This window comes from Nuphar pumila, chromosome 1 (assembly GCF_984573655.1).
Source record: "Nuphar pumila chromosome 1, dmNupPumi1.hap1.1, whole genome shotgun sequence".
In the NCBI taxonomy this organism is placed as follows: domain Eukaryota; kingdom Viridiplantae; phylum Streptophyta; class Magnoliopsida; order Nymphaeales; family Nymphaeaceae; genus Nuphar; species Nuphar pumila.
The window spans coordinates 7,359,519-7,382,168 of NC_143249.1; the positions used below are offsets into that span (position 1 = coordinate 7,359,519).

General features: G+C 37.4%; 1 protein-coding gene and 1 pseudogene across 2 annotated transcripts in view; both read left to right on the forward strand.

Annotated features, from left to right (window-relative positions):
• The first annotated feature begins 8,487 nt into the window (after window positions 1-8,487).
• Window positions 8,488-10,156, forward strand: LOC149847841 (uncharacterized). The gene has a single exon (XM_090004206.1). It carries the CDS (start codon window positions 9,150-9,152, stop codon window positions 9,714-9,716), a length of 567 nt encoding a protein of 188 aa, XP_089860332.1. The 5' UTR covers window positions 8,488-9,149; the 3' UTR covers window positions 9,717-10,156.
• Window positions 9,736-22,650, forward strand: part of LOC149847842 (serine/threonine-protein kinase CTR1-like) — a 73,010-nt pseudogene continuing 60,095 nt past the window's right edge. Inside the window, exons 1-3 of the transcript XR_016431320.1 lie at window positions 9,736-9,786; window positions 10,625-10,923; window positions 11,017-11,161. The product of XR_016431320.1 is annotated as a serine/threonine-protein kinase CTR1-like (transcript). The remainder of the gene's footprint in view (window positions 9,787-10,624; window positions 10,924-11,016; window positions 11,162-22,650) is intronic.

Genomic DNA, 22,650 nt, shown 5'->3' on the forward strand with positions numbered 1-22,650 from the left:
AAACGTCTCTGATTACATCATATATTCATATTCTTCAAATTTTCAGTATCACGCACCTATTTATTTACTTTAAGAGATAGGGTAAGAACGTCACCTTTTGTAGGGTTCTGTGGCTGTCTTTAATCAACACGAGGTGATCAAGAAGGACCTTTCATTCCCTGTTTTATTAATGGCAGACAACTTTAATTCTTACGTTGGCCACTTTTTAATCACATGGCACAAACTTTTTGTGCATTAAGCACTTGATTGCCCTCTGACAGGCCCTGTTGTGCTTAATGCACAAATATTTGTGCAATCACATTGCACCTGATCTTTTCCCAAGCAGATGCCCTAGAAAAAGGAGTTACAACAACATGCTTGTAGTTTCAACTTTTTTATTTTTTTTTGGGATAGCTGTGAAAAAAAATCTCTTTCGATAAGTTCATTGATGTAAAACCCAATGTTGTATCGGCTGTTTATCGATACTCAAGTGAATCGTTCTGTATCAACCAGAAATTAATAAAAAATATCATGTGTCAATCACAGCGTGACACACGTGTTAAAACCACTACAATAATAATAAAAATAATAATTTTTAATATTTTTTGCATTTATTTAAAAATAACCGATTCAGGGTGAAGTGTATCTATTTTCTGCTGATTCGACGATACACACCGATACTGATAACATTGGTAAAACCTGATCAGAGCCCCCTTACCCAGTAGGGCCTAGCTTCGGACTTATGGCAAAGGACATAAATTTGTGAGTTTCGAACTTGTGATGTCCTATCAACTGAGCAAATTTTACTAGTTATTCACAGAGCCCGCATAGCTATAGTTTCACCTTTTTGCAAGGGTGAGTGAAGCGAATTATGAGGCACTGATGCAGGATATTTTGATAATTCAACAAATATATGTTTCGCCACTAACAATTTTACTCGCCTTAATTACTCATAATCCATGTTCTAGCTATAGTGACAAAAGTTACAAATAACAAAATAACATCAGTCAAATTCTCATGAAATTTTGAAATTTTTAGTTTTCATCATGTTTTTATCGGTAAAACATCGTCACAAATAAATTGATAAAAATAGAACAATATATTTGTAAGAGAAAAATAAAAACAAAAAGTGACATCTTTTATTTTTAGATAGCCAATATGATGGCAAATATTGTGATAAAATTGTGATATTTTGACAGAAAATATCATTATAATTTCAAAATATTATATATTTTGTCTGTTAATTGTGGCAACCAAAAAATAGCTGATAAGAAAATATTGGTTTTCTAGCTTGAACTGGAGAGGTCGGATCAGAAAACCGCGATCCGAGACACGTCTCATATCATGGATTTAATACCATGTCTTGGTTATCAGAAACGAGGTCTTCAAACACAACCTATAGCTAGAACATGTAATTCTCAAAATTTTGACTCCTTAGTGAGCATGGTCAGGGACACGATTCAAACTCGGCTCAATTCAAAATGCATGTGTTCAAGCCCGGCTCGAGCCAAATCGAGCTTGACTATTGTTCCAAAAATTTTTTACCCGTAAAGGATCATGAAAAAGTGAGGATTGATTCCCGTTCTCTCAAAAGGGTGCACAGATGACACACCACTAATTAAGCTTATGACCCAAAAAAATTACATATACTAAAAACTAGCTAGATTATCATACAAAAAAAGTTACAGGGCGTGAGATTCAAACTCATCACCTTTTGAGAAACTGACTAACGCCCTACCTATTAAGGAAACAACACTTGAGTTTTACTTTGCAAACATATTTTTATATTTACCTTATGCGAGCTTTTCGAGCTTAATCGATCGATCGCTCAATGACTTGATCAAACCCATCTCGTTTATTAACACCGATCCTAGATTTGTGATCGTTTATTTTTTCGAACGAGCTCAAGCCAAGCTTAAATGGGTCAAGCCCGAGTTAGCTCGGCCCTTTGTGCATCCCTAGTTACATCCCCATCTAAGCCAAGCCACTTTCCCTTAATGCCCAAAAGGAAAAATATTTTCTCAAATGGAGGAGGTGTGAACCCATTTTGATAGAAAAATGCCTTTTTGAATTTATTATGTGGACCTGCGTATCTTAATTATGGAGATGTTTGTTTCACTCTCCTTCGGAAAGTGACTCTCTTTCGTGTGAAGAGGACCTCTTTCATAGGAAAAGACATGAACCAAATTAACGCCTACTTATCCTTGCTCATGTCCTAAGATGGCCACTTTGTAAAAAGGCATGAAACGAAACAAATCTCAACGTAATTTTTTAAATGGTCAATATTATTAAAAAAAATATGTTTTAAAAAATTTGCCCATTATGAGAACATCACAATTTTAAAGTGCATGATTTCAGCACGTTAAAAACAACCTTTTTGCAATTTTGTGTCGTTCATTATAATTTTATACATAATTTACATTTTTTTGTGTATGTTAATATTTTCCCAAGATTTTTTCAAAAAAGGCAAATTTTCAAAATTATTAAGAGATTAAGATTTTTTCCATTATAAAGGGCAGAAGGTCAGCACCAACCCGCCCCTGTTCCACATGTTAGAATACTGAATCCACAATGAGTCTATTCTTATATATTTTTTTTAATAATATGTTGCACCATGCAAAAATTGCAAGGACAATCTTCCTATATATCCATTGGTGGGTGCTCATTTGGTGGGACCCACATACTAAATTAACCTATGGGGTTCGACCAAAATGGGCCCACCTTCCTACCCTAATGCGGTTTCGGGCCTTCCAGCTCTTGGGATGTCAACGGGTCGGATGTTATCCAATAACAGACCCAAATCCAAATCCATTTGGCCGGATTCGGTACTCGGCAGCCAAAGTCCGTTTGGATTAATTATTGGACCTGGACTTGATATTGAATTTTGCATCTGAATCTGATCAAGACTAATATCTGAACCCGAATGTGTAAATGCTGGATTTCAAGCTAGTCAGATGTGGATTCTGTTTTAGTTGATTGCATCTAACCCCGAATTCGATTAGGTTAAATCTGATTAGATCAGACTTTTAATGCTTAGACCGACCCGTTTACGTCCTTGGATTTATAGCTCATTAAGTAAATTTACAAGATACTTAAAAAAAATACCTCGTGAGGTCAAAAAATCGGTTAGGGCAAGCATTGGGATGTCCGAAGGACTCAGATGTTACGAGTTCGATTTGCCTTTGGGATCAATCCTACATAAAGCATGGAAAAGCAGTGTGAGGCTGAGACCAACTAGGGCTAGGGGTGGCAAAATCTGACACAACCCACCAACCCGCTTCTTAGCCAGGTTCGGGTTTGGCTTAAACGGGTTCATGTCGTAAATGGGTCGACCCGCCTAACCCGTTTATTAAACGGGTCGGGTTCGTGTTAGGGGTATGCCACCCCGCCAACCCGGCTGACCCGTTTATAAACCGGTTAGGCGGGCGGGTCAACCTGTTTACCTGTTTACCCGTTTACCCAAACCCGACCCACCAACCCGCCCGCCAACTTGTTTACCCGACCGACGCGCCAACCCGTTTACCCGACCCGACCCGTTTATTAAACGGGTTAACCATGTCGTGTCGAGTTACCCGTTTAATAAATGGGTCGGGTTCATGTTTGCCACAGCCGACCCGTTTAATAAACGGGTTGGGTTTGTGTTGAGGTATGCTGATCCGCCAACCCGACCCGATTGCCACCCCTAACTAGGGCTCAATCTATTTTTTGTTTTTAATTTTTTAGAGTACCTAGGGACGTTCTCTGGTGGACAATGATGAAGAAAGGTGTTTCTCTCAAGTACATTAGTATAATTAAAGATATGTATGAAGGAGTAGTAACCAATGTCCGCACTTGTGGAGGGGTGACAACCAATTTCCCGATAACGGTTGGGTTACATCAAGGATCTGCTTTAAGCCCTTTCCTATTTGCGATAGTGATGGATGAGCTTACGAGATCAATTCAAGAAAATGTACCGTGGTGTATGTTGTTTGCTGATGATATTGTTTTGATTGATGAGTCTAGAGCTGGGGTTAATGCTAAGTTAGAATTATGGAGACAGACATTGGAAGCTAGAGGTTTTAAGTTGAGTAAGAGTAAGACTGAATATATGGAATGTCGGTTTAGTAAGCAACGAAGTAGTGATGGGAGTGTAGTGAAGCTTGGTGAGCAAGATATACCGGTGAATGATTATTTCAAATATTTGGGATCCATCATTCAAAAGTATGGAGAAATTGATGGAGATGTAAATCATAGGATAAAGGTTGGGTGGATGAAATGGAAAAGTGCTACTGGAGTGCTGTGCGATCGTAGAATGCCATTGCGGTTGAAGGGAAAGTTTTATAGGATGACTATTAGACCCGCTTTACTATATGGTACGGAATGTTGGGCTGCCAAGAGACATCATATTCAAAAAATGAGTGTAGCTGAGATGCGGATGCTTAGATGGATGTGTGGAAATACAATAAAAGATAAGATTCGGAACGAAGAGATACGTAAGAAGGTAGGTGTTGCACCTATTGAAAATAAGATGCGAGAGAATCGTTTACGGTGGTTTGGACATATTCGGCGAAGGCCTAATGATGCTCCAGTTAGAAGGTTGGAGAAATGAGAAAATATATTAGTTAAAAGAGGTCGGGGTAGGCCTAGGAAGACTTGGATGGAGATGATAGAAAAGGATATGAATGCTTTGAACCTCACCGAGGACATGGCGTTGGATAGAAATGATTGGAGGAAAAGGATTCATGTGGAAGACCCAAAATGAATTTCTTTTTTGGTTCATATCGCTGACCCCAATTGTTTTGGGATGAAGGCGTAGTTGTTGTTGTTTTGTTGTTGTTGTTGTTGTTGTTGGGCGAGGTCAAAGCAAAATCCTCATATTGTCGACTGCACATTGGCAGGCTTCTGGTGTCCCGAGCATAGTGACAAACATTCTTTTCATCAAAATCTCGTTTTTCAAAAAACCGTGAGAAATTTAAAACTTTTCATAAATCTTGCATTTTTTTCGACAAAATCTCGGCAATAAAAAAATTAATTAAAAAATCTATAAAATAATTTTTATAAGAAAATACTAATAAAAATTATTTAAAAAACAGAGTTTTTTTATTATAAATAGTTGTTTAAAATGTAAATATCGTATTTATATTTTTTATAAATATCATGATATTTTAAAAATCTCACAAGAAATTGCTGTTTTAAACTTTCAGGCAATTTATCGCAAGATTTTCATAAATCTCACGATATTTGTCACTATGGTCCCGGGAATACACCTTGCATGACGTTGCGGCAAGAGATGCTTTCCATGAATCTTGAACTCGTGACATCTCATTAACTTGGTGACATTTACAAGCCGCCCTTACTAGATGAACAAAGTCCCATACCAAACCTTATAGGTTCCAGGTATGGTGATAAATAAGAAAACCCGATTAAGATCAGGGTCTGGACCCGAAGGTCCGGTTACTAAATGAATCCGAGTATAGTTTGTGAAATTTTATACCAGACCTGAGCCTGACTTGAGTTCCGATTAAGACCCACAAATTTTTAATGTAAAAATGAAAAAAAAATGTTATTTTACCAGGTATGGCTGGGTCTGGTTCATGTAGTTCTTATAGGGTCAGAGTATGGTTTCTCTTATGGTGGGTCCGACTAGACCCGATACCATATCCAAAAATCAATCCAACTGAGTCCAAACCAAACCCAACCCATTGACACCCCTACTCATGTGTAGAGCTCAATCCTGGTGGATTCCTAATTATTAAAAAAAAATCAAATTGGACCTAATTAATGTTCACTTTAAGCATTACCTTGTGAAATATTGCAGGAAAAGTGTTTTGATAGAGCCATTGATGCACTCGAGCATTTTTTTTTTCACATTACAGCATGTATGGTTTAGGTGAATCTAAGCCTAAAAATCTTTCAATTAAAGGACTTTATGTAAATAAATATCATGTCGCTAGTTTCTGACCATAGTCACAAAAAAAAGTGGCAAGGAAAAATCTTGTGATATTTGCAAAATTGAGTTTTTCTAGATAAGATCTCTATAACATATCAATGAATATAAATGCATAATATATATAAAATATAATAATGAAAATAATAAATAATATAAAAACTAGTAAAAAGTGTTTTTACTGTGTTATTAACGGGTTAAAATTAAATGTCATATTTTCAGAACATATGATATTTAAAAAAAACCAAGTTTTCTTTTCTATATAATATCGCCTTTTAAAAATATCTTGATATTTGTCTAACCATCTAGCTATCTCATTCACCCCCTCTTTAGCTTCTTAGTGTACATCTCTTTTTCATGGATCCACAATATTCTACACTATTAATCAAGTTTTAAGGAACACAATATCAAAGAAATCACTAGGAACTAAAATAATTCTAAATAGCAAGGGTAAATGATAAGCACAAGTCCACAGGGGCTCAACTCATCCGGTAAGGGCACCTTGTGAATGCTACCAAGTTGATGGGACTTCGGAAGTTCGAAACCCATAGGTGGCATCCCTTGTAGGGATGTCGAAGCTAGATGTACTTCCAGGTGGGCAGGGGGGACATCAAGGATTTTACCAGTTGGAGGCCTACCAATGCGCGATCGGTGATTGGAGGTTTTCACATGGATTATAAAAAAAAAAATAATAAACACAACTAAAAAATATTAGTTTAAAAGTGTACTAAAATACTGACAAAATCATGAGTTTGAAAGTAAACACGAAGTTGAATTGCCGTTTGTAATAAATAATATTATAATAGAGATGCTGATATTTGTGTTTTTTTTTTTTTCAAGGCAAGCTACCATTGGGTTTTGAACCTGCAACATCCCAACACAAGGTGACGTGCACTAGTTGAACTTACCAGACAAGCCGAGTTTCTGATATTTGTGCTTTGGTCACCCTTTATCCTTGAGGTGGGTCATTTTTTTTCAAGTTAGGGCTGTTTGGAAGTTGAATTGCCTCAAACCAGCAAAAACCAAACCAACATGAGCTGTTTGGGTGACCAAAAACGTAGTTTTCAGGTTTTTGAGCCACAAAAAACCAAAAAATTGAATATCTACAGTACAAAAACTGAACAGCTGAAACAAAAGAAACTTGATGATATTTTGGTTGTAATGGATCCACAAAATTTTAATGTAGAAAAAATAAAACACAATATTTTACAGGGTATGGTTTGTGTCTGATTCAAATAATCCATACAAGATTCGGGTATGATTTTTCTTACGGTAGATCTGATTGGACTTGAAATCGGACCCGGTATCAGAATCTCAAATCAGATCTAGGTTTGGTTCAAACTGAGTCTGAATCAAACCTAACTCACTGATACCCCTAGTCTGGGCACACCGTTGTATTCCAGTTGGGTTGCATGGACTAGACTCTAAAGACATGGCCAATTTTAGAATCGTATGGGATCCTTGAATTGTTTTGAAGATGACCAAGGAGAATTGACCGATTCTGATTTTGAAATGAATCTAACTGAATTGGATAATTTTTAACCAGTAAATAACACGTTATAAAAATATCAAAATATTTTTTTATAAAATATTAAAACGATATGAAAATAATATAAAAATAATTGAAACTGTTTTTAAACTTTTTAAAAATAAGCCGAATCAATTTATGACCGACGATACTGACAAATCTCCAAATTTATTGTCAAATATTTACTTTGTAGTTTCTACCTTTTTTTTTGCATGCATGAGTGGTGGGACCCACCGATTCACCATGGAGAGAGCCAACAAAAAGATGTTTTTAGAAAATCCAAGAAAAAACCCTCCATCACTCGACTGCACTCGTCTCGCGTCGGATTGGTAAAACCCTTAAGGTCTCCCTGCCCACCGCAGAGTACACCCAGCTTCGACCTTGCGTCAAGGAATGCTACTTGTAGGTTTTGAACTTGTGACATTCCATCAACTTGGTGACATTCTCGACTAGGCCAACCCCTTGTGGGCAGCCAACAAAAGTCGCCCCTACCAGATGAGTGGAGCCCTGGTAGGCATTCAACAAAAGATGATAACGGGGACAAGTCATGGCCACACAATCATTGGTCTGCGTTCCATGCCATGTCAGATTTTGACACCTGATCTTGTATTGGGTTCTAACTCACGGGTCGGTACTACGAACCAATCCTGACCCATATATCAAACTCGGGGGTAAGGCACAGTTTAATAACAATGCAAGAGGTCCGATTAACTATTCTGATAGAACTTGTGAAGTTAGACTCGCATCCAGAGCTGGGTATGATATATGAAATATTATAGTAAACCTCAGTCTGACCGGATTCTCAATTAAGATTAATGTAAAATGTAAAAACTTAAACATTCCATGAAAATCGATATGTCGAGTGTTTATCCCAATATTATCAATACCGATTCATGGGGGGTGAAGACCGATACGCACCGATACTGACAACATTGAGACTTTATCCCAAATTTAAAACTTAAATACTCATGGAGTTTTCATCGACCACACAATGGTTGGCCTTTAAATTATAAAACCATTAAGGTCATCTTATCTGCTCATACATCCAGCTTTACAGGCATCCCCTGTGAGTTTTGAACTCGTGACGTTCGGTCAATCCCGATCAAAAACACATAAGAAGCCGAACCGAGTTTCTGTACTTTCGTTAGACTTCGCAGTCAGCACAGGAGGTAACGAAAGTTACAAAACTCCCACCCAATTCCCAAAAAGGATCTTTTATTTGTTGGGCCCCAGCAGCAATACTAAATGTCCCCTCGCAATCACGTAAAACGATCAAAAAGACGATTCCACCCTTCAATATAAAACTCGGAAAACGAAACAAACCACACGATCCGCCCATTATTGGTCTTGTCAGAATGGGCATTTTAGTCATTTTCGGTTCATGTAATCTCCCCATGCGCGTCGGGAAATGTGGAGGGTGAACCGCCGACCACAGAACCCTCCTGTTCTTTCCGTAGCCGGAGTCCGCCGAAACCGCCCTGAGCCAGCTCGGAAAACCGGATTTGGGAGTCTCTTTATCCAGCTAAGTTCGCCGTTTCGGATCGCCGGGAAACCGTTTTCCGGCGAGTTTGGAAGTCTTCGTCCTCACGTGGCTTCCTCCTCCTTTTCACGAGTCGGTGACGCACGAGAGAGAGAGATTAGGGTTAGGGTTAGGGTTTTAGAGAGAAATGCGGGTCGGGGTGGTGAGATGGCGAACCCGTGAGGCTCGTGAGGGCGATGCCGACTTCCAACCGACCAGCGGACCCCGTGGCCGGACTCCCGCTCGGGCACGGAACCAACGGCGGGATTGATGGGGACGTCAATCGGAAGAAGCCGGAGATAGCGACGGGCAGGGCCGGGATGCGGCCGAGAGGCGTTTATTTCGGGGCGGGACGCGAAGGGCCGGTGGTGGGAGAGGACGGGATGATCGGCGGGGCTAGGGTTAGGGTTCCCGGCGTGCGGGAGCTAGGGTTCCGGACGGGGCAGACGTCGTCGAGCGGAGAGAGCGCCGCGTCGGGCGAGGCGGGGGCCGGATCGTCGTCGACGATGGCATCTCTGTCGGCGGCGATCGGGCGGGAGGTCTGCGGGGAGTCCTGGAAGGGGGAGAGCTGGGCGAGGCGGGCGCGAGAGAGCTACTACCTGCAGCTGACGCTCGCACTCCGGCTCACGACGCACGCGTTCCTGGCGGAGGAGGCGGAGCTCCTGCGCCGCGGCGAGCCGGCGTCCAGGGAGGGCTCCGCCGCCGCGATGGCGTACCGGTTCTGGGTATCTCTCTCTCTCTCTCCCTCGTGTGTGATTTCGTGATGAATGGCATGTTGAAATTATGATTAGTCCTTTTGGTGATTGTTTTAGAGAGTTGATTGAAGAGGTGATGGTAGTGTTAATTAATTGTTGATTAATCTAATGCATGATGGTCGAGGGGGCTCTTGGGAGATGAAAAAAATGGAGTGGAGTTGGAACTAATTAGTTCAATTAGTATAATTGGAGTATGCTATTTCTTGTTTTTTCGCGTTGTTGGGTGTTTTGATTAACTATGATTATTGGGGAGAGGGTTGAGCGGGGTGGGAAGATGAGGAGATCGATGGATAGAGGGAGAAAATGAAAATTTCGGCGACGTGCTTCACCGTTGCAATGTTGGTTCTATGATATTCAACGACTCGGTGACTCGAGTGGTACGAATCGGGCTGGCGTGGGTGCACTCGGGGTGCTGAGTGATTGAGTGAGGCCATCCAAGTCTCAATCATGGAAAGACGGAGACAGGGCTTAGGTTACCCGAGTCGTCACGGAGTTGTCTCAGTCGTTGAGACTTGTATCTCGGCTGGAGCATGTCACCCGAGTCGGTTCAACTGCAAGATCGGCCAAACCAGCATATTTTCTTCAAATTATGCGATACTTAGCCGTTTGTTTTTTTTTAATACCAAAAAAACTTTGGATTAACGTAACATGGATTTCTTTCTTGACTGTAGGTAAGCAAATATCGTGTTTTTTGTGTGAAGTGAAACATATTTGAAAGAACAAATAGCGGGTATATGTATATAGTTTTCCTATAGCTTATTTGTTTTTCATTGCTATAAAAATTCGTGATTAAGAAATTTTGGTAGTAATGAATTGTTTTTCTTAGGACGTGTATTCGTGTTGGATGGTTCTTTTGGGTCCAAGTCTAATTTGTTTGAAATTTCATTCTCTTTGTTATAATTTGTTTCTTCGTACAGGTTACTTGTTGCTTATCATATACTGATAAGGTATCTGATGGGTTCTATCTTATGATAGGAATGAACCCGTATCTGTGGGTCATGTGTAATAGCGCAGAGGAAGGGAGACGCATGCCTCCGCTATCATCCCTTCGAGCTATTAATCCTAGTGACTCCTCTATGGAAGTGGTTCTTGTTAACAGACATGGTGATCCACAGCTTAGGGAGCTTGAAGAGAGGGCTCTGTTCTTTTACCATGCTTCAGGCAACACCACAGAGTTGGTAGATAAACTTGGAAAGCTCGTCTGCATGCTTCTGGGGTGAGTTTTTCCTTTTATACACAGAGTCTTCATGCTTATTTGATTGTTATGGATGCCCATTCCTTTTCTCTTTTTCTTTTTATGGCATTGAAGTGGCTCGTTCCCATCAGAGCATGGTGAGCTCTACAGGCAATGACAAGCGTCTAGCGAGATGTTGAGAGAATCCCATGGTTCTGTGGTGCTTCAGATTGGCAGCCTCACCAAGGGACTCTGTAGGCACCGTGCTGTGCTGTTTAAGGTGGGTTATTAAACTAGATCTGTTCATTCTCATGTGCTTGTGAATAGTGGGAAAATATTGGCTGCCCTCGTGGGCTCCGGACCCCCTAGTTGAAACTAATAGACGCAGGTCGTTTTGATTAAATCTGACCCCATGGATGTGTTCAACGTGGTCAAAGTAGTAGGAATCGATCCTTGGATCATAGTTTTTCAATGTAAAAATATGATTTTTTATTTTTTGAGGGTTGAAAGTTTGGTACATTGTAGGCCATTGATTTTTCAACCCCAGAAAATCCAACATACACATTGGAAAAACATGATCCAAAGGCTGGTTTTTACTAAACCAAACATGTAATCCGGAGGGTCAGATCTGGAAAAAAAGGGAAGTTTTACACTCATGAACACCCACGACCACGAGTGTAGCCAACATTTTCCCTTGAATAATGTTCTTTTTTTTCTCTATCGGTACATATCTAAACATGCAAACTCTTTTATTGACTGCTCAGTAACCTACTGGTGGACCAGTGACATGAACGGTAAGAACATGTGCAACCTAACTTACAAAATGGTCCAATTTTCCCTTCGTCTCCTTGCCAATTTTCCCTTCTTTTCTCTTTCTTTTTTCTCCCCCGTTCACATGATTTAGCTAGCATTTACTATCTACTTGTGTTTTAAGTTTATCTTGTGTTTCTATGATCTTTCTTAATAATTCCCTTTATTTTATATGAAGAACCCACCAGGATCGAGCCCTAATTGGCCCTACCCTATAGTGGTAGGCTCCAAGGAAGTGGGTTGGCTCCATAGTGATGTTACATACTTGTCGTCAATTTGATCCCAGGGGGAATTAAGCTCATGATGTCCGAGGCCTTTTTGGGCATCGGCCTCTTGCCTTACCGACTGGGTGACTCACGGGGGCTTCCTGATGTTCATGATTGTTATCAGTTGGTTTGCAGTTTGAAGAATGAATTGCAAATCCAACAGAAAAATGATGGATGAACATATGTTATCATCTTCAACAGATGATGCAATAAACGATTGTCTTCTCTGTTTTGTAACTCTGTGTAGGGGACGAGCCTCCGCAGCCAGGGGCGTAGCTAGGATTCATGTCAGGGGGGGGCAAACAGGGGTGTAGAAAAAAAAAACTAATTGTGTGATAGTCGGGGGTTCGGGGGCAGCGCCCCGAAATTTTTTTTTTTGAGATAAAATAAAAAATGGCGACGATTATTAATAAAAATCTATTTCATATGGACAAATCAAACTATTTGCTGCAGTAAGGGCTGGGCTAGGACTGGGCTTTTAAAAAAAAAAAAAAAATTTAACTGTTTGGGGAGGCAGGACTGGGCTACAGCCCAGTCCTGCCCCCCCCTAGCTACGCCCCTGTCCGCAGCTGTAGTTTGGTAGTTTTCTTGGCCTGTTGAGCAATGAATTGTTAGATAAGTTGGGACCTGCATGAGCTTGGTTAGGACACATTTCCGTGTGTACATTGACCTGATACGGTTCTTACCATTTATTCTCAGTGTTTAATCCTCATCAACTAAGAACTTAGGTAATGAAGATTGCTACCTTGGGCTTCATGTGTAATTTTTCTTGGGTGACCCTTGGGTCTGGAAATGGTGAATATAAGTGTCATAGATGATGGGAACAAGTTTCATTGAACTCGTTTCTGACAATGGTGGGATGCCTATAAATAGGTTCCACTTGATTGCTCTGGTTATGTTGCATGGCTTCTAGTTCTCTCATTTGGTCACTGCAGAGTGGAGTGGAAACAGCTGAAGTTAGAGTGATTTCAACATGCATGGGTAGCTTCTTTCAGGAAAAAGGTTCATATGCTATGAATTTAGTTTCTAGAGTGTGTACACCATTGTTCATTTAGAAGTAATGTCATTTTGCATGTAATGCAAACCAGGAAGTCTCAAAGTTTTCCTTTTTTTTTGGATTATCCAAGGGACCCCCCCCATCACCGACCACACATTGGCTAGCCTCTGGTTGGTAAAACCCTTGAGGTCCTTTTTTAGATAGAAAGTTTTCCCTAAATCATTCTATCAGAACCTTGAGGCTTGACTTGAACTACCACATAAATGTATACAATTATTATTTGAAAACTAGCTGATTAAACTAAGATTAAATTATTTTATCGGATCCTTGAGGATTGAATGTGAACTACCACATGACTGTATTGTGATTATTATTTGAAAATTAGCTGATTCCCATTTTGATTTAGATAAAAGTCGAGTCTGGCTTTTCTCAATGAACTTGCTTGAAAGGTGTAAACACCCCAAAATTTTCAGGTCCGTTCCGGACACCTCCTTTGTCGTGCAATGTAGAGTCTCACCCCTATGTTTATCCCAATCTAGAGGTCAGTTTACCCCATTTTGTCAATAAAATTATCATTTTTTCCCTAAGTCACCCTTAGCCCTTCGTCAGTCAGACTTAGCCAAGCTCATTCTAAGTTCAGAAGAGTTAGAATGCCAATCATTTCTGGCTTCCCTGAGCTCACAATGAGCAACATTTCAGCTAAATTTAGTTCATTTCAGGCGAAATGAACTCATTTTAGCTCGAACCATTTTCGAAAACCAGTCCTCGCACTGGTCATTTTTAAAATTTTCGATCTTAGGTCGAACCATTTTCGAAACCAGTCCTCGCACTGGACATTTTCAAAAATTTTGATCCTAGATCGAATAATTTTCTAAAAACCCAGTCCCATCACGGTCGCCAAACCTGTGATCGTTGCAATTTTTTTTTTTATGTTTTGCAAGTTCACTTGACATTTTGAAAAAGATTTTAAAATAACTAGCCTCCATTTTTGAAAATTTGCAGGAAAAAGATGAGAAATGGGATCCGTCTGTCAGTACGAGGTTCAACCATTCTTGACGCCTTTACCAGGGGTAATTGAATCAAGGATTGAACTTTATGCCTTATTTTGCTTAAAAATGTCTAAGAAATTATTTCAAGTCCTAGAATGCAGAAATAGAAATTATACAAGTGTTGTGACTTTTGAAAAATTTTCAAGAAAAATCCTGATGCATGCTTATAATGTTTTTTTTTAGATTGAGATTTGCTTTGAAATGTTTCAAAATTAAATTCCAAGTGATTTTGAAAATTACTTTGGAAATACTTTGAAAATATCTTAAAATTGGCTTAGAATGATTTTGAAATTGATTCGAAACATCTTTGAAAATCATTTGGAAAATTACTTTGAAATGATTTCGAAATTAATTTGAAATATCTTTGAAAATTTACTTGGAAAAATGCTTTGAAATTATTTCAGAATTGATCAGAAAGTACTTTGAAAATATTTGAAAATTGGATTGAAATGATTTCGAAATTAATTCAAAATCACTTTGAAATTTTTTTGAAAAACACTTGGAAAATATTCTGAAATTGAAAAGATTTTAGAAAATTTGAATTTTTGAAAATTTCTTGAAAAATGAGATGATTGTTTTGAAATTTAAAATTGAAAATGGAAATTATTTTGAAATCGAAAATGAATTTGAAAGTGAAATTAAAGTTGAAATCAGAATTGAAATTGAAATTGAAATTGAAATTGAAAACTGAATTTGGAATTGGAATTGGAATTGGAATTGGAATTGGAATTGGAATTGGAATTGAATTGAATTGAATTGAATTGAAATTGAAATTGAATTTGAATTTGAATTTGAATTTGAATTTGAATTTGAATTTGAAATTAAAATCGAAATTAGAATTTGAAATTGAATTCGAATATGAAATTGAAATCGAAATTGAATTGCCTTGAAATTAGAATTTGAAGTTGTATTTGAATTTGAAATCAGAGTTTAAAGTTAAATTTTGAAATTGAAATCAAAATTGAAATTGTATTTTTACAAAAATAAAGATGAATTTGCCACATATCCATGATTATGGCCACAAATATATTTTAAATACATCTTTTTGAAAATGTCTTGGAAAACTTTGAAATATGCAATGATTTTTTAAAATAGCCTGAGAGTGTAGGCCTTTTGTAACTTAAAAGAAATTAATAAATCCGAATTTCATCGGAATTTCATTATGGCAAAAAATACGAATTCTATTAAGTTTATTAAATTCTTAGAAGAATGTGCACGTGACATTCGTGTTGACCATTGTGAGATTTGAAATATGTGTATGCCAAACCATAGCAGTTTACAACAACAACAACAACTACGCCTTTATCCCAAAACAATTGGGGTCGGCGATATGAACCAAAAAAGAAAATCATTCTGGGTCCTTCACGTGAATCCTTCTCCAATCATTTCTATCCAATGCCATGTCCTCGGTGAGGTTCAAAGCATTCATATTCTTTCCTATCATCTCCATCCAAGTCTTCTTAGGCCTACCCCGACCTCTTTTAACTAATATATTTTTCCATTTCTCCATCCTTCTAACAGGATTATCATTAGGCCTTCGCCGAATATGCCCAAACCACCGTAAACGATTTTCTCTCATATTATTTTCAATGGATGCAACGCCTACCTTCTTACGTATCTCCTTGTTTTGAATCTTATCTTTTATTGTATTTCCACACATCCATCGAAGCATACACATCTCAGCTACACTCATTTTTTGAATATGATGTCTCTTTGCAGCCCAGCATTTCGTACCATATAGTAAAGCGGACCTAATTGTCATCCTATAAAACTTTCCCTTCAACCGCAATGGCATTCTACGATCGCACAACACTCCAGTTGCTCTTTTCCATTTCATCCACCCAACCTTTATCCTATGGTTTTCATCTCCATCAATTTCTCCATCATTTCGAATGATAGATTCCAAATATTTGAAACAGTCATCCATCGATATTTCTTGCTTGCCAAGCTTCACTACACTCTCATCACTATTGCGTTGCTTACTAAACCGACATTCCATATATTTTGTCTTACTCTTACTCAACGTAAAACCTCTTGCTTTCAATGTCTGTCTCCATAATTCTAACTTAGCATTAACCCCAACGTAAAACCATAGCAGTTTAATATTCAAAAATTAAACTATATGCAAATGCAGTCTATCTAATGCAGAAAGGGAAATTTCTATTATTTTTTATATTAATTACAATTTACATCGAATAATTGAATTTGAAATAAGGAAATGAAAAGAGAAAATAAAAAGAAACATCAATTTGAGCTTTTCCTGCAAAATTAGGAAACACATTAGTGAAAAAATTTAGGCTTTTCTGGAATTATCCAACAATATCCAGAAATTGAAGGATATTTTTCAGAAATAAGCCTTTTTCATGCCTTTAATAAAATCAAAATCATAAAATGAAGTAAAAGATGAATGCATGATGTAATAAACTATTAAAACGAACCTAATTTGGAAAATAAATTTCGAAATTAGAGGCAAAATGACCAAAATACCCCTTGATTTTAAGACTGGCCTTAAAATTAGGCTTTTCTGAAATGGATTTTGAAATATTTATCATATAGAAGTTCAAAAATTTATAAAATTGATTGAGGAGCTCATTAATGTGATTAAAAACATTATTAAAGTTTTAAATCATGGAAATAATATTCGAAATTTGAGAAATTAAGTGTAAAAATGTTTAATTTGCCCCTATTTTGGCAAAATTGTGACTTCTAGAAAACTGATTTTGAAAAATGCAATGAATGAAATGCCCAATGGCTATAGAGATTTATGAAAATTGATATGGAGACCCCTAACAACCCTAGGAACAATTTAGAATTGAAAAATTCAAGAAAAGATTGGAGAAAAACCCGAATTAGGGTTTTTTTATCCAATTAAAACAAGAATTTGCAGAATTAAGATTTACAAGGAAACCTGTCAGAGCATTTCGGGTGAATGAAGGTCTAAAAAAACTCAAATCAAGCTCAAAGTGAATCCATGAATTCATAACACATTAGAGAAACATCTCATTTTTATATAACTTCAAAATCATTTCTGAAGCTTGAGATATGAATGAAACATTGGAGAATTAATTTTAGAAGCAGAAGATTGAGTTTTAGCGGATAGGTTTATGTAATTTGTGTGTTTCAGAGGCTAAACCGACTCAATTTCTCCCAAATTTGTGGGAGAAGTTGCTTAACACAATCATGAAACTGCTCCAATTTACAAAAATAGAAAATCAATTTTGATTTGGAAACGGTGACTTCGGGAAGTTACTTTTCTATCTCAGGAAATGAACCTGTTACAGAACATGAAGTTTTGTAACCGGTCCTGGTTTTTAGCAGAATTGAAATAGCAAATAAGCATGAAAATTTATAAAAATTGATATGGAGAAACTATACACATAATGGAAGAAAGCCTTTTTTTACAGATCTCGAAAATGATCTCTCATTAGGGAGAGCTAATCTAAACAAGATGAGATAAGATCTAAGCAATGCTTAATGATGTAAAGTAACAGGGTTATGATTTTCGATCGAAATTCAATATGAAATGTTCATAAAAATTGCTAAAAATTTGCAGAGGTAAACTAGACATGCAGAGGAAGAAAATTCATTTTACAGATCTTAAAACTGATCTCTCATTAGGGAAATCTGATCCAAGCAAGGTGGCTCAAAACCTGAGGAAAGTTTGACAAAGCAAAACGACAGAGTGTTGACTTTTGATTAGAATGAAATATGAAATGACAATGAAAATTTATGAAAATTTGCATGCATAAACTAGACATTCTAATGAAGGATATCCATTTTACAGATCTAGAAAATGATCTTCCGTTGGGGAGATATGATTGCAACAATCTGATTCTGGATCTGAGCAACGCCTGGGGTTGCAGACATACAAGGTTTCAGTTTTAAATGCAAATGAAATAGAAATCGACTATAGAAATTGCTGAAAATTTGCAGGGATGAACTACACATGCAGATGCAGAAAACCCTTTTTACAGATCTAGCAAATCATCTCCCATTAGAGAAATATGACTCTGACAAAATAGACTAAAACCTGAGCAATAAAAATGACTAAGAGTGACAGGGTTGTGGTTTTCAATCAAAATCAGGTATGAAATGACCTTAGAAATTGCTAAAAATTGGCATGAACAAATTAGATTCAATCTTGGAGACACCATTTTTTACATATTAGAGAAATCATCTCCAGTTAGGGAGAAATCACTCCGGCAAGTCAGTCTTGATTCTGCTAAAATCCTGACGGTGCAAAATGACAGGGTCTGAATCCCAATTTTTAAAGTGGGTCAAACAAGTTTAGAATGATCTGATTTTTTGTGGAGATCTCGAAAACATATGCATGAAGTTGCAGTAAAAAATTCAGTTCAAAATGACCTCTAATTACATGCGAATTAAAAGATCTAAAAACGTGTCAGAATTGAAAATGCAATCTAAAGACAATTGAACATGATAAAAGCAAATTACACATGCATGAATTATCAAACATGAGATCTAATGCTCCAGATCATGAATGAATGCATGGATGATGAAAAAATTAAGATAAAATGCATTCATAAACATAATCAAAGTGCTGAAGCATAAATTGGGATTAATATGGCCAATTGAATATGAGATTTGATCTATAGAAGATCAAATCTCATAATTCTAATGGCTAAAATGAAATTGCATGAATCAAATAGCAAATTGACTGGATCAAAAAACATAAAATCAAAATTAATACAAAAATGAAGTAGATCTACATTGCTACTTATGAAATTAGAAAGAAATTGAAAGAAGAATAAGAGAGGAGGGGGCGACACTTAGAGAAATTTAAAAAAAAATGAAAAATTAGTTGAAAGAAGGGAAGAGAGCTCACCTTAGGGCTGAGGAAGGAGTTCCTTCTTCTTCACTCCAGCCACCAAACAAAACTAAAATTACAAAATATGAAAAGAGGAGAATTCAAGATGGTCAACCCCCCCTCTTTTGGCTTCTATTTATAGCCTAAGGTGGGGGTAGTTTAGGCATTGAAAGTTTGAAAATTGGTTAGGGTTGGGCTGACGTGGCAAGGCCTCTAGAATGCTCTTGCCATGTGGCATTCAAAGAGGACACAAGGGGGAGTCGACCCCCCCATGTGGGCATTTTCAAAAAGTTTTAATTGGTAAAGTGGGTCTTTTGCTAAAACATTGACACATGGCACCACCTTCAAGTGCGTGCACATGAGGGTTTTTAAAAACAAAGGGGGAAGTAAAAATCAAGTGGAAAATGAGGTTTTTAAAGCTAGAACAAAGGTTTGAAATGAAAATCCATTTTAAAATTTGAAAAATGCCAAGTGGCGCCCCCTTTAGAAAAATATATTTTTTTCTTTTTTATTTAAAAAGCTTAATAAAGGAGAAGATTTAAAAGAGAAAGGGAAAATAAAGGAAATAAAAAGAGAATTTTGATTTTTTTGAATTTAATGGATCTTGACTAGGATCCATTTTGATTTTTTTGATTTTTCTTCAAAATCCAAATCGAGTTATAAATTGGATCCAGACTAATTTTCAAAGGATTTTGTAAAAATGGTGACTTTGGATCTGAAATTCAAGGATTGATTTTGAAAATTGGATAAAAATTATATTTTGAATTTGGATTTGGATCCGAAATTTTGAATAAAGTGGATCTGAATCTTGATTGAAGATAAAAAATAAAAAGGAATCGGTTCAAAACGATATTTGAACCTTGGATATGGATTTATGAAATGAAATGAAATGAAATGAAAGATCCAGGCTCATGATGAAATTTGGATTTGGATCTTGGATTTGGATATTGGATCAAGCTTGAAAATGGAGTTGGATCTTAGATTTGGGTCAGAATTTAAGAAATGAAACTGTCTCAGATATCAGACAAAGAAATGGATCTGAGTCTGAGTTCAGAAATTGATCCACTTTATCCTTCTAAATGGATCAGAAGGTGGATCCAGATGGAAATGGATCTGGAATGATTAATTGGATCCTGGATATCCAATGAGACATTCAAGGTTCAAAGAATAAATTGGACTCTGGATATGGATTATAGAATGAATTAGATAAAAAATCCAGGTCTGGGATGAAAATGGACATCAGATCCAACATTGGATCCAATATCTGAATTGAAATATGGATCGGATCTCAGATATTGATAGAATACCATATAGGGGAATTGATCTGAGTCCGATTTGGGACTTGTTCCAGTTTGAAAATTGATAGAAATGATTTTTTGAACAAATTATTATTTTTTGTTTTTACCCTGCAGAGGTAGAGGAATATGGTACTGGACTAATTTGAACTGGATAGGATTGAAGTGAACTGAATCAGAAGTCAGTTATACTAAGGTGAGCTAAATTTGAAGCTAAAATAGTAGCTTAACTAACTGGGGTTAGCTCAATTTTGACTGAATTGAGCTAAAATACAGGTCCAAGAGTGTGGAAAGTGACTTAGAACTGACATTGGACCATTCAAACTCCTATAAACTCAAATTAGACTCATGGGGATAGGATCTATTGGATTTGACTGACTTGAGAACAAATTTGGCTAAAATGAGCTAAAAATGAGCTCATTTCGCCTGAAATAAACTAAATTGAGCTGAAATAAACTGACATTGCTCATCTTGAGCTCAAGGGAGCTAGAAATGATTGACATTCTAACTCTTTTGAACTTAGGATGAGTTTGGCTAAGTTTGACTTACGAAGGGCTAAGGGTGGCTTAGGGGTAAAATTGTAATTTTATTGACAAAATGGGGGGTAAACCGACCTCTAGATTAGGCTAAACCTATGGGTGAAACTCTACATTGCCCTGCAGGGGGTTGACATCTGTGAAAATGGATGTCCAAAATGAATATGAAAAATTTAGGGTGTTTACATATGCCCCTCTTTACTGCTAAGCCGGTTGAAAGCCGAGCTTAGTGGCAAAGAAAAACACACAAAATTTCAAAATACAAATGCCCCAATCAGAAAATCTGGACTTGGTATGAGAGAATTGATTGTGAAAAATGATGTTTACGAAGTGAGGTTGCAAAAAGGCGAGAAAAATGAGATCTCCAAAGCTTTGGAAAGGGAGATTGATAGAGGAGAAGCCTTTAAAATGACCTTTTTGCGAAAATTCAGCTTTAGCCCTTAACCTGGATGGGGCGAAAATACCTCATGAAATGTGGCTCAGGTTTAACCCTTACCTGAACGGGAAGAAAATACCTCATGGAATGAGGCTCAGGTTTCAACCTTACCTGAACGGGGAGGTGAAATGCCTCACGAAGTGAGGATCAGGTTTAACCCTTAACCTGATCGGAAAATGAAATGCCTCACGAAGTGAGGGTCAGGTTTAACCCTTAACTTGATCGGGAAATGAAAATGGGATTGCAGGAGGCAACAAGAAAGATGAATAAGGTGACTCTTTTGAAGAGGAGCAAGGCGATTCTTTCGACAACGCGAAAGACGAATAAGGTGACTCTTCTAAAGAGGAGTAAGGCGATTTTTTTGACAATGCGAAAGACGGAAAATGCAACTCTTTCGACTATGCGAAAGACGGAAAAGGCAACTCTTTCGACTACGCGAAAGACAGAAAAGGCAACTCTTTCGACTACACGAAAGACAAAAAAGACAACTCTTTCGACTACGTGAAAGACGAAAAAGGCAACTCTTTCGACTATGCGAAAGACGGAAAGGGCAACTTTATGAAAGAGGAAAAGGCAACTCTTTCGACTATGCGAAAGATGTAAAAGGTAACTCTACGACAGAGGGAAAGACAACTCTTTCGACTATGCAAAGGGTGGAAAAGGCAACTCTTTCAATTATGCAAAAGACGAAAAAGACAACTCTATAAAAGAGGGAAAGGCAACTCTTTCGACTATGCGAAAGATGGAAAAGGCAACTCCTTCGATTACGCGAAAGACGAAAAAGGCAACTCTGTAAAAGAGGGAAAGACAACTCTTTTGACTATGCAAAAGACAAAAAAGACAACTCTTTCAATTACGCGAAAGACGGAAAAAGGGAACTCTTTCGACTATGCGAAAGACGGAAAAGGCAACTCTATGAAAGAGGAAGAGGCAACTCTTTTGACTATGCGAAAGACGAAAAAAGACAACTCTTTCGATTATGCGAAAGACAGAAAAGACAACTCTATGAAAGAGGGAAAAACAACTCTTTCGACTATGCGAAAGACAAAAAAGGCAACTCTTTTGACTGTGCAAAAGACGGAAAAGGGCAACTCTTTTGACTATGCAAAAGACGGAAAAAGGCAACTCTTTCGACTATGCAAAAGACGGAAAAAGACAACTCTTTCAACTATACGAAAGATGAAAGAGGTAACTTCATGAAAGAGGGAAAGGCAACTCTTTCGACTATGCGAAAGATGGAAAAGACAACTTTTTCGATTACATGAAAGACGTAAAAGACAACTCTATGAAAGAGAGAAAGGCAACTCTTTCTCAATTGGATCTAAGATCCATTTTGATTTTTTTGATTTTTCTTGAAAATCCAAATCAGATTATAAATTAGATCCAGACCAATTTTCAAAGGATTTTGTAAAAATGATAAATTTGGATTTGAAATTCAAGGATTGAATTTTGAAATTTTGGATAAAAATTGGATTTTGAGTTTGGATCTGGATCCATTTTGATATTTGAAATTCAAATTAAGATTTTAAAGTGGATCCAGTTTTGAAATATC